The sequence below is a fragment of the Zootoca vivipara genome, chromosome Z1 (genome assembly GCF_965207765.1).
Source record: "Zootoca vivipara chromosome Z1, rZooViv2.hap1.1, whole genome shotgun sequence".
Lineage (NCBI taxonomy): Eukaryota > Metazoa > Chordata > Lepidosauria > Squamata > Lacertidae > Zootoca > Zootoca vivipara.
Window position 1 is genome coordinate 69,730,380 of NC_142583.1, and position 12,513 is coordinate 69,742,892.

General features: G+C 44.7%; 1 protein-coding gene across 1 annotated transcript; it reads right to left on the reverse strand.

Moving 5' to 3' along the window:
* Nucleotides 1-4,111: 4,111 nt before the first annotated feature.
* LOC132592674 (oxytocin-neurophysin 1) lies at nucleotides 4,112-11,209 on the reverse strand. Its single transcript, XM_060279127.2, has 3 exons — nucleotides 11,042-11,209; nucleotides 9,077-9,278; nucleotides 4,112-4,267 (listed from the first exon to the last, which is right to left on the reverse strand). The coding sequence occupies exons 1-3, from the start codon at nucleotides 11,171-11,173 to the stop codon at nucleotides 4,212-4,214; spliced, it is 390 nt and encodes a 129-aa protein (XP_060135110.1). The 5' UTR covers nucleotides 11,174-11,209; the 3' UTR covers nucleotides 4,112-4,211.
* Nucleotides 11,210-12,513: the final 1,304 nt, after the last annotated feature.

Below are 12,513 nucleotides of genomic sequence, written 5' to 3' on the forward strand. Positions count from 1 at the left end.
GCTTATGTATATATAGAATGATCAGTTTGGGTGTTTGTGGTGGTTGGGTTGGTTGGTGAAAGCCGGTAGTGTTGATGTGTGTACAGTTGGTCGGTCGGTTCCAGATAAAGACTTTTAAGAATAAAAGCAGAAAATACTCTGCAAGGACACTCTCCTGGTGGACTCTTTTATGCCAACAAGGGTCCGAGGACCAGGCTGAGGAGACAAAGGAAGTCACGACCTTTGTTTTTTTTCAAACACTGACAGAAGACGTAACACAGACTCCAAATCAATGCTTCCGGACAGACTCCCTCACTTCACAAGACTGACCCCAACACGCAGCACAAGACCCCAGACACAATGAGCTGATGAGCCAGAATCACTTACTGTATATTGATGGCATTGGGCTGTTACCATAGCAACTGGCTTAGCTGACCATGCGCCTGTTGGCTTATCTCATTCTTGGGGTGATGTACACTCATGAAGGAAATTAAACCCTTCCTCCGGGCCCAGTTTTTCCAACAAAAACAGACCAGCTCTGCTCTTTATTCCTGCTGGCATGTAACAGCGAAAGTGCTTTTGAAAACGAATTACAGTGGTACCTTGGTTCTCAAACGCCTTGGTACGCAAACAACTTGGAACCCAAACACTGCAAACCCAGAAGTAAATGTTCTGGTTTGGGAATATTTTTTGGAAGCCGAACGTAAAATTCATGTTAAATTGTAAAATTCATCTTAAGTTGCTGTTTTGGGGGTTGTTTTTAAAAGTGCCTGGAACAAATTAATCCATTTTGCATTAGTTTCTATGGGAAAGCGCGCCATCTGGAACGGACCTCCGCAACAGATGAAGTTTGAGAACCAAGGTACCAATGTATTGGTACCAACAAGCAGGCAGTCATGCAGCAATGTTAGTGCCAAACGCCTTGCTCTGCTTTCCTTTGGACCACATCAGGAAGACTGAGAGGGGGTCTTGTCATCTGGGCAGGGTTTGCACCCCAGGGAGGTAATTTCGGTGCTGCTAAGGAAGAGGCACACTCCATTGTCTCGCAAGACAGCAGATGCCAACCAATAAAATTTAATAGGTACAGAATCTCTTTTCTTGCTGCATATAGCAATTGCTTCTCCATATCAGATTTGTATGGTTCCACAGAGCAGAACCAGTAAAATTTAATAGGTACAGAATCTCTTTCCTTGCTGCATATAGCAATTGCTTGTCCATATCAGATTGGTGTGGTTCCACAGAGCAGAACCAGTAAAATTTAATAGGTACAGAATCTCTTTCCTTGCTGCATATAGCAATTGCTTGTCTGTATCGGATTTGTATGGTTCCACAGAGCAGAAAAGAAGAGGTGTACCTGACAGCGGGACATACCCGTGCCTGGATATCCCCTGTGGCCTTCCTGCCACACACAAAAGAGAGGAATGACTGACAATTGACCCCCTTGGGAGATGCAGTGCCTAGCTCCCCAGTTGCAAGGAGTGGCAGAGGATGCTTCACTCTCATCCTGTTGCAAAATGTCCAAGAGCTGCATTGGAGACGTTAACACGAGCCTCTTGGGTGTGAAGGCTGTTTGCTACCTCCATGTTTTAATTCAGGGGCTACCAACGTAGTGCCCATTGGTGAGTGGACCCTCACCAAACCTCCTCCCACTGTTTTGCAGTGTTTGGGGGTTTGGGGCCCAAACAACTCCCCCCAACTCCGAGCAACTTCTCAGATGCCCCCCCACGCCACCCCTGCAGTGCGATCCCCACAGGAAGACGCTTCCTAGACCTGACACCAGCAGGGAATGACTTTAGGAACATGTGAATTGCAAAAGCGTCAATGAACCCCTCTCAGAGGGCCCATTGCTGCCTGGGCAGATCAGCATGGCAGATTCTGTGGAATGCCTTCCCGTCAGATGTCAAGGAAATAAACAACTATCCAACTTTGAGAAGACATCTGAAGGCAGCCCCGTTTAGGGAAGTTTTTAATGTTTGATGTATTTTCACTGCCAACTATTGCAAAGGGTCACATGATCCAATGTTTACGTTTCTTACCACTGTGTGTATGTGGGTGGAGTCAAGTCGACAACTTCTGCTCTTTATTCGCTCTCCCCAGACAGAGAGGCTGTGTGAGAAGGCGCTCTCCCATCATGCCATGATTCTTTTGTTTTGTTTTCTTTGTTGTAAATAAAATGCTTGATGCTACATTTCCTGCACAATCTTGATTTTTCTGACTCTGCTAACGTGTGCACATATCTTTCGGATGTGTGTCGCTGCTATGTACGGGACTCCGAGAACAAGGGCAGCGTCCAGTGATCTGTTATTTATCATGTTTTTTATCTTCTACTGGGAGCTGCCCAAAGTGGTACAAGGAAATAATAATAATGATGTGATTTCCATGGAATCGCTAGAATGACTCATGTATAATGTAACATAAAGTACGTAGGAAAATGAAGGTATGACCTGATATGGATGTACAAAAATGAAAGTAAGAATACAATGAGAAAAGCAGGTATATCGTCAAGGCCAATATGATGCACTTAAAGTCCAGACGGGAAGTCAATCTTTATTTTTTATTTCATTTTATTTTTTATTTTTTATTTATTTTTACTCTTATTTTTTACTCTTATTTTTATACATATACAAATTTTTCTGTTCTTTCATTTTTTTTCTCCCCCCCCCCCGTATATTTCCCCCCCTTTTTTAAGCTTAATGCACTATAAAGATTTGAAACATAGCAAATTATTTGGAATTTAAAAAAACCAATAACAATAACAAGATGAATTTTTGAGTTTGTAATAATATTTATTTTTCAATGTTTGAAATGGAATATTGTATACGTATACCAAAATGTATATGATGTATATAAGAGTGTACTATGAATATTACAATAAAACTTAAAAAAGAAGAAAAGAATGAATGAATGAATGAAAAAAATATTATTATTAATACCCACTTATACTCAGGTTGGGTGCATGGTGTGTTAGGGGAGGGTTAGTTCATCTGGTGGGTGACACATCATGCTCCTTCTGGGGTAGCTTGTCCACCTTTGGTCCCCATCCTGCGCTCAGCTCCCACCTGTGGCTCCTAGAAACTGTCAGTATGCGACAGCGGCCACACCCAGGGTACGGTTTCCACTGGCCGGCTAAACCAGGTGAGGGTAGCCAATGGGCCTCAACCCACATGCTCCAGGGTTAAACCCGTTTTCAATCTGTAGTACGGATGTTCCTTGGAGGGGTCCGACTCAGAGCCTATTACGTTAAGCTCAGGCCAAAATAAGACGCTAGTGGTGCATTGCCGGCCTCCCTTGCCATAGTACTTTATGACAGTAACACAGAGGTTTTGCTGAGACAGAGTTCAAAGGTTGGTTTTATTGCACATGTATGATGAATTGTGCACATGATGTTATCAGGGTGGTCACACTCCATTCCACTATCAATGCTGTTTGTGCCTGCAAATGTTTTGGGGTGGACTCACAGTTGGGACTCAGCTACCTTAGTTAAACATCAGTGATTTGAATGTGCTATAAACATGCAGCATCAGATGGCGCCAGAGAGCAGATTTCTACAGATTCCCCCCCTTTTGCTATAACAATCTAATTCCTGACTTATTTAGAGTGGGGGGTTCTCCTCTCCCACCCCCACCCCTGTGTCTAGATCCACCCTTGCATTTCCAATCAGGGCATGTCCTGCCACTACTACCTGTGGATATCCCATAACTTTTTCATCCACAAATGCTCCGGTTTATTTTTTTACAGTGCTGTTGTTACGCTGCAGCCCCTCTAGACAGCAGCAATGTGTTCAGATAGAACCATTGGTCAGCTGTTAGAGCTAGAGACTCTTAATCTCAGGGTCATGGGTTAGATTCCCACCCTGGGCAAAAAAACCTCTGCAATGCAGGGGGTTGTTGAACTATGAGCAATGCAGGGGGTTGTTGAACTAGATGACCCACGTGGTCCCTTCCAACTCTACAATTCCATGATTCTATTATTCTAAGCAACTAAAGCAGGTGAAACCCACTACCAATGTGGATTTGTGTCCAGAACACAGCTGCAATAAAACACCAGTGTTAAGGGGCCCAGAGTATCCCCACCATGTATTTGAAAATATCAAGTGTTTCTCTGCATAAATGACACAGGACAAAACATGCAACACAATGCAATAAAATACTTTTATTATGTGTTGTGTGTTTACATTTTGGTCTCCCAATTTTTATGTCTTCTTTACACTATTTAGGGTATTCTTCGGACTCTTATTTTTCTGTGGGCTTCGGTGGACGCTTGCACTCCGCATCATCGGTGCAGCCCTCTGTGGAAGAAAGGAGAGGGGAAATGAATTTTTTTGTGCTTTAATCTTCTGGCAAGCTTAATCTTCTGTGCTTTAATCTTCCGGTACAAATGTAAGGTTTGACACATAAGAAGGAATAACCAGGTGCACAAATATAGGATGGGTGACACCTGGCTTGACTGTAGTACATGTGAAAAGGATCTTGGTGTCTTAGTAGACCACAAGCTCCATGAGAGAACAGCCTGATGCAGCAGCAAAAAAAGTGAATGCCAATCTAGACTACATCAACAGAAGTCTAGTGTCCAGGTCAAAGGAAGTAACAGATCCAACTGGGGTTATTGGATTATCTGCCTTGCTCAGACCCAGCCTGGATAATTGTGTCCAACTCTGGTCACCACAGTTTAAGAAAGATATTGACAAGCTGGAATGTGTTCAGAAGAGGGCGAACAAGACGGTCTAAGCGCACCACAAAGGCAAAACCTCCTGACCGTTTCACAGTGGCAAATGTGTGCGCTGGGTTTGTTCAGTGTGAACCAGAAAGCTTTGCTGAGGTGCAGAAACTACCTCAGGCAGAATCCAGCAAGTGGCAGCAAGCCATGGAAAAGGAGCTTAGTGCCATGAAGTCTCTAGGAGTCTTCATGCTCACAACTCTGCCAGCTGGCCAGCAGGCAGTGAGTTGCCGCTGGGTGTACAGGTTAAAACCCACCACAAGTGGAGAGCCACAATATAAAGCCAGAATAATGGCAAGAGGTTTCAGCCAGTGACTGGGGCTACACTACTCTCAGGTGTACACGCCCACAGCCAGAAATGAGACCATGAGATTGCTTTTAGCGGTAGCAGCGCAAAGAGGTTATGAGGTCGCTCATTTTGACATTGATGTTGCCTATTTAAACTCACCGCTGCAGGAGGAGATTTACATGTTACCTCCACCAGGGTTTTAGGGCGATAGGCCAGGACTGGTATGGAGACGGTACCGTTCCATTTATGGCTTGAAACAATCAGCCAGAAACTGGAATTCATGTCTCGACGAAACTCTGAACAAGCTAGGGTTTCAGAAGAGTCTGGCTGCCTGTACCTGAAGGGGGCAGGCCAGCCGAGGAACTAGCTCTTGTTTTCATTGATGACATTGTATTAGTTGCCAGGACAAGCAAACAGGTGCTGGAGTTTGCAAGGAAGCTGAAGCAGCACTTCAAACTCAAAGAATTGGGTCCTGTGAGTATGTACCTGGGGGTTCAGATTCACAGAGAAGAAGATGGCAGTTTTTTGCTAAATCAGAGAGCAAAGATAGAGCACTTGCTGCAAAAGTTTAAAATGGCAGATTGCAAAGGTGTCAAAACACCGATGGAGACGTGTTTTCTTAAAGACACCCAGTCCGAGGCAAAGCCAGAGTTCGAGAACCTGGAGGTGTTTCAATCTGCTCTGGGGAGTCTGCTATATCTATCTCAATGGAGCAGGCCCAACATAGCATTTTCTGTCAATCTCCTGAGCCGAGAGGCTGCAAAACCCAGCATGATGGCCTGGAATGGCGTAAAAAGGGTCCTTAGGAATCTGCAAGAGACCAAGGAGTTTAGCCTCAAATTGTCAGCTCAGGGTGATGCACAGCTTCAATGCTGGGCTGACGCAGATTGGGCCAACACCTCAGACAGAAAATCAATCCCCGGAATGATTGTAATGTTTGGAGGTTCTGTAATTGGCTGGCGTTCCAAAAAACAAAGCCTCATTGCTCCGTCGTCGACTGAGGCAGAATTCAGCGCTCTTTCAGGAGTATGCAGAGAGCTGGAATTTTAAACATGTCTGGTCCAGGAGATATGTGAAGATTGTTGCCTACCCATAACAGTGTGGGAGGGCAATCAAACCTGCCTGAAATTGGCAAAATCAGGCCAATTTAAACACAGACCAAGCATTTGGACATACGGTTCAAAAACATGTGTGAGAGTGTTAGGACAAATGTGATCAAACTAAGTCCTAGCCAAGAAAACCTTGCTGACGGTTTTACAAAGCCCTTGAGCTTTGGAAAACAAAGAGTTCTGTGGAAGGGTTAAACATGGGTTAAAACTGTATGTTGGGGCTTCCGGTCCGTCACGCTGGTGAAGTACGACGCAGGGACTTCGCGCTCCGAAGTCCCTGGCTTCGTGGAGGGGGGGGGAGTCCGCAGAGCAAGCGGACTCCCCGAAAAAACACCGGGTAGAGAGTCCCGGTGACATAGCACCCAGCTGCCTGCTCCAGACGCGATTCCTCTGCTGCCCGAGAGCTCCGTAGAGCGATCGAGAGCCAGCGGAGTGGAGTCGCGGGAGCCATTTTTGGGTCTCATCTTACCTCCTTGAAGTGAAGCTCCGAGTCCTCAGCCTGCAAGCGGCGGATTCTTCCAAGAAAATAAAAGACTTTTACAAAGTAAGTCAAATCTTTATTTGGATTTTAAAATTTTCAATTTTGAAGATAGGAAGAGATTTCAAAACAACGGAAGCCGATCTCTTCCAAATGGTCAATCGGGAGGCGCATTAAATATCCTCAAGCCGAAGGGAGAAAAGTTTTTTCTAGATTGTGGACCCGAGAGAAAGAAAGACTTTTCAAAACCTTCCCAGCCCCCGGTGTTGATACCCCTTGAGGTTCAGCAGTAACAAGGGGGAAGACGTTTTGACAGCTGTCAAAAGCTGTCAAATTGCTAAAAGGAGTAAGAAAATCGATTTTATTGTTGTGGATTATAAAAACTGATTGAAGAGGATTCAGAAGTAATTTAATGGGAATTTAAATTTGAACTGTGATGAAGCTAAAGACAAAGGAGAAGATCAGCCAAGATGGAGCCGACAACGTGGTAGAGAGGAACTTTCCAGTACCCTTTGGCCCTTATCTCTGGTCTGCCTGTGGTTAAGTGAAGTATGAAAATAAAGTTTTCTTGAGCCTTCCAGGAGGCTGTGCTGAACTATCTACAAATATGGGAAGATATTTACAAGGAACGGCAATGTTTGAATCCAACAGCAATGGAGAATGAGGTGCAAGATCAAGATTTAGAGGACAATTTTGAGACTGAGACTGTGTGTGAGGAGCAACAATTTGATAATTTGGAGACTGATTGGGACCAAAAAAAATATGTGTTGGATGATGAAAAACAAAGATTTGAACAAGGAGACGAGGCCGACAAGGAGAAGCAAAGTGAAGAGAAGATTGATGGAAATGAAAATCCTGGAGGGATTGAAATGTGGAGTGGAGTTAGTGAGGGGGGGGGGATAGGCAGGAAGAGGGGGGAGCAAAGGCCTGGAAGTGGAAGTGGGAAAGAACTGGTGTGGGGTGAAAACTTTAGTTTAAGGTTACTTTTCTGGTGGATGAATGACGGTTTCTGATCTTGGCCTGTTAAAGGATATGCTGATCCAATTGGGGGAAGGGACATTGGGAGGGGGGGAAGGAGAGAATTTTAAAAGTTTAGGGTTAAGAGTTTTCTGGAGGGAGCAGAAGAATGGCTGAGGAAATATGTTAGAGTTTGTGTTTAATATTTTTGGTGACCAGACAGATGTTTGGGTAGAGAACTGCCTGGCTCCCTCTCTTTACTCTTTGCACCCAGTGGCAGGGGGTGTTTTGAGGGGAGAGGGAGGGGTGGAAGGAAACCCAGACATAAAAATGGAACCTTTTGACTGCTGAACCCCTCGGGTTACCCTAGTGGCAGGAGGGGACTCGGAGGGGGGCAGCATGAAGAAGGAGGAGGATTAAGTTAATATGATAAGAATAAGATTTTGAATTAGAATAGAAAACCCGCCATAATCAATTGAAGAAGTTAGGAAATCCAGGAGGAAGAGAACCGGGGAAGCCGCAAACAAACTGTTATGAGAATAAGATACGGAATTTATATTTTTTCCTTTTCCTTTTCCTTTTTTCTTGTTTTTTCTTTTTTTTCTATCTGTTGTTTTGTTGTTAATTAAAGTGATACATTGAAGAATTAGCTGGGGGATAAACCAAACCTCAGAGATCCTCCGCCCCTGTCCTCTCAGTGGCAGGGGGGGGGATGAGGGGGGAGGAGGGAGGGGGGAAGTCAAACCCAGCTTAAAATGGATCCCTTTGTTTCCCAATGCCCATGGGTATCACTGGTGGCAGAAGTGGTCTTGTGGGTGGAGGGAAAATGAAGGGACTGAGCTTATTTTGTATGTTTCGTATGTTTTGTCTTTACAAAAATTAATAAAAAATTATTATATAAAAAAATAAAACTGTATGTTGGATTCACACCCAGGTCAATGGGAACGAGAGGGGGTGTTGGGATTCTGGACAGTATAGAGTTAACACTCCAGGAGGCGTTCTTATTCACTGGGTGCCTGCCCAGATTATCCGGGCATTTCTCCTTTGTTCTGTGTTAGTTGGTTTTGGTTTTTTTGAGAGAGAGACAGAGAAAAGCACTGCAGCCATGCAGCTTGATTCTGTAGGATTTTCTGTTCATTTATGCTAAAGAAATAAAGACTTCTGTTAGATTAAGAAGCACTGGTGTCGAGCTGTTTATTTGAGACACCACTAAGACACAGACAGCTGCCATTTCTTGCTGCGTTTTGAACTCTGCAACGTCCGACAAGAGAGAAGTGTGGCTGAGCCGCTGAGGAAGCGTGAAGGGCGGCAGACTCTGTGGGTCAAAGGATTTATGACCCACAAACATACTACAACAGGTTATGGGAAGCTTATGGCGAGATAGCTACGCTTTTCTGGCAGCGCGTCCTGAGGTGATTGATGGCCAGGAGGTGATTGATGGCCTTGGGGGTGGTTTTCCACTTGACTTTTCTGACTCGCATCCCCCCTCCTCCTCTCTCCAGCACCCCATCTTGGTGAACTTCATCTCCCGCACACAGATACCCTTACCGATACCGCAGCACATGCGCGAGAGTGCACATCTCCCTTCTTCACCGCACCACTTCCAGCCGGACATGCAGGGGTCAGGCAGCTTATCCTCCTCCTGGCAGCTCTGGGTTGCCGAGGTGCCAAAGTGGCAGCCAAATTCCTCCCCGCAGCAGATATTGGGAGCAAAGCAGTGTCCACTCTTTTCAGGACCACAGGCGAGGCACTGAGAGAGAGAGAGAGAGAGAGAGAGAGAGAGAGAGAGAGAGAGAGAGAGAGAGAGAGAGAGAGGTGGTGCCGAGTTTGAGTTTGGCTACGACAAGGTGACTACAGGTATGCTGAACTAGGTGGGTGTTTGGTCTGATCCAGCAGAGCTCACGGAAATCCATCCAGACCAACATTCTCTAGCAACAAGCCAGGTGCTGCCAGGTATCCCACAAGCAGGGGAATCCCTGTCCCTGCCTTGCGTATCAGAGGTATACTGCTTCTGAAGCTGGAGGTTCCATCTAACCATGCTGGCTAACATAGACCTGCCCCCCAGGATTGAGTTCTCTGATTCCCCTTTCAAAACCATTTGAGGCTACAGTCCTATGCATATTTTCCTAAGTGTAAACACCATGGGTGACATCCCACTTAATGTTACTCAGGGTGGACACACTGAATTTAGTGCACATTATCATTATTATGACAGGGTTTATATCCTACCTTTTCTCAAAGGAGTTCAGGGTGGTGCATGTTGCTCTCCCCCTCCCCATTTCATACAGACATTGTATTGGTTAATCATTTTATTTTTTAATATCCCTCACCACATCTACCAGGCACAGTGATATGCCTCTCTCTGAATCGTTTTTTTTTTTAGCAAGGTTCAGAAATGGACTTTCTGTTTACTCCAATTATACTAGGAATCTTAATTTGAACCAAGTGCAAATGTGGACGTTTAGCTCAACAAGCTGATCCTCACCAATTAATATTTACTTCTTTGACAAATTTTATATCCCGCTTGATTGTAATGAAGCAAAGGGAACTGCCTGATTTCAATAGGCAGGGAGTTCCCAAGTTTGTGTGTTGCCACACTAAAAGGCTGATTGCTTGTAACAGTGCCAGTCCCACAGATTGAAGTCGTTGACTGGGCACATTTGGGGTCAATTATTGCTTAACACGGATGAAATGCCTTTGATGCACCTCAGTCATAAACGGTTACTTCTTTTGAATTGCCCTCATTCATTCGTAGGAGGTCTCTTCCGAAGAGCACCACAACTTAATATAGAATATGGAAGGTTTAAAGCTGTGCTTCGAGATCCCCGCACCATTACTAGTAGAGGCTTTGCCTCTTTCTGAGATTGTGCCCGAATAAATGTAGATGCATCATCTTCTTGACAATCTAAGACACAAATTAAAGTCTTTCCTAAGATGCTTACTGTCTTATCTCCCTCTCATATAGACATATAATCTATGGCAGCGCACACCCCGTGTGTTCAGAACACATTTTAAAGCACCTAAATAATCCTGGGAATTGTAGTTTGTTAAGGGTCCTGAGAATTGTAGCTCTGTGAGGGGTAGACTGCCATTCCCAGGATTTGGGGTGCGCACACTTTAAATATCCTTTAAAGCAGGCAGCAGCCCTCCAGATGTTTTGGCCTACAACTCCCACGATCCCTAGCTAACAGGACCAGTGGTCAGGGACTATGGGGATTGTAGTCCAAAACATCTGGAGGGCCGAAGTTTGGGGATGTCTGCTTTAAAGGTATGGTCATCTCTGCAGCCTTGAGTGAACATTCCTTCACTCTTTCGCTATAGTAGTTGCAGCACCTGTCTCTCTTCCATAAGGAGCAGGGCTCCATCCCTGTAGAACAATTTCCTTTGGAACAATTTCCCCATAACCAGCAAAGGAGCAGAAAAGCAGTTTCTTTCAGAGATCAATTGAGATTTGCAGGTGCATCAACTGAGATTCTCTCTCTCTCTCTCTCTCTCTCGCTCATACACACACACCTGTCTGATTTCTTTGTCTGGGTCAGGTCTCTTTCCTTCTGAATACCAGTTCTGGACGTAGGAAGCTGAAGACAAGGTGAGTAGGCAGAGGATATAGACTGGAAGAGAGGTCTCAGGCATCTTGGTGGGCATGCAAATCTCGCTCGCAGGCTGTCTTCCCCTCCTGGCTTCTGCCTCCTGCATCTGCCTCCTTCCTGGACCACCTGCCTCTTTATACCCTTTGTAGCTCCCCTTTGCATTGACACAACACGTCTATCATCATGACCTCGATGGAGACCCCGCCCTCTCACTCTGGCCCCGCCCCCTCAACTCCCTCCCTCCCTTTGCGTCCTCCTCCTCTGCCACTATTGCAGCCACTACAAAACAGACATACTTCCAGAAGCTCAGGAATCAAGAAGACAATTTTTTTTTTAAAGGGGAAATATTTATAATGTATATACAAATTCATTGTAAGCAGGTCAAAACATTAGCAGGATTTTAAATACACTTGTGAACGTATAGATAACTTAGGAAGATGAAAAATTGGATAAGTTCTGATATGTGGCTGAAAATTGAATTTAAAAGGGATCGGGGGGGGGGGGAGTCAGGAGATTCAGAGTAATCTTGATATTTGGATTTTGTACTGTTTTATGTTGTATGTTTATATCTTCGAAAATCAATGAAAATTTTTTTTAAAGGAAAGAAATAAAGGAAAATGTGCAGCCAGAACATAGGAGCCAAAACAGGGCATCTGGGATTGGTATCAGAAGCCAGAGCAGCTTCAGTAAATCTGGGTGTCCCGCTTCACATGGGACAGTTGTACAGTATGGGCTTTGACCCCTTGGTTCAGGTAATATTCCACATGTACGTCCCTTGTATTAGAACTGTGGACTGGCTCCAACAGTTGTGGGGTTTTCTTCTTTTGGCTAATCTTGCAGGTGGGAAACCGAGAATCATTTGATCAAGGCCGGATTTAGGTTTGATGAGACCCACAGCTACTGAAGGTAATGGGGCCCTTTATATGTCCAGCTGTCCTTTGTCAACAACAAATTGTCCCCGTTTTTCGTGTTGAATATATGCTATATGGCAATTTATGGACCTAATAGGTATCTAAAGCCACTTGCACATGTTGCCATGCAACCACTCCGTGCAGAAGGTAGGCACCCTATATATAGAAATGAGCAAACCAGTGATATTTTAGGGAGCAGGCTAGCATCATAGGAGCCTACACAACACAAAACACTGTTGCTGTATGTTTTGTTTTGTTTTTTTGTTTGTGTTTTATCTTATATTTTGGAAATGTACATCCAGTTTTTTCCCCTTTAAAATAAGGGCTAGCTTATACATAAATCCATCACTGCATATAATTATCTTTCTTTTATTGAGATTCCTGCCTTGCAGGAGGATGGGGGCCCCTTGGGTTCCTTCCAACTCAATGATTCTGTGATTCTATAGCCAATGCTGCTGTTCCACTCACACAACAGACTTCTGCT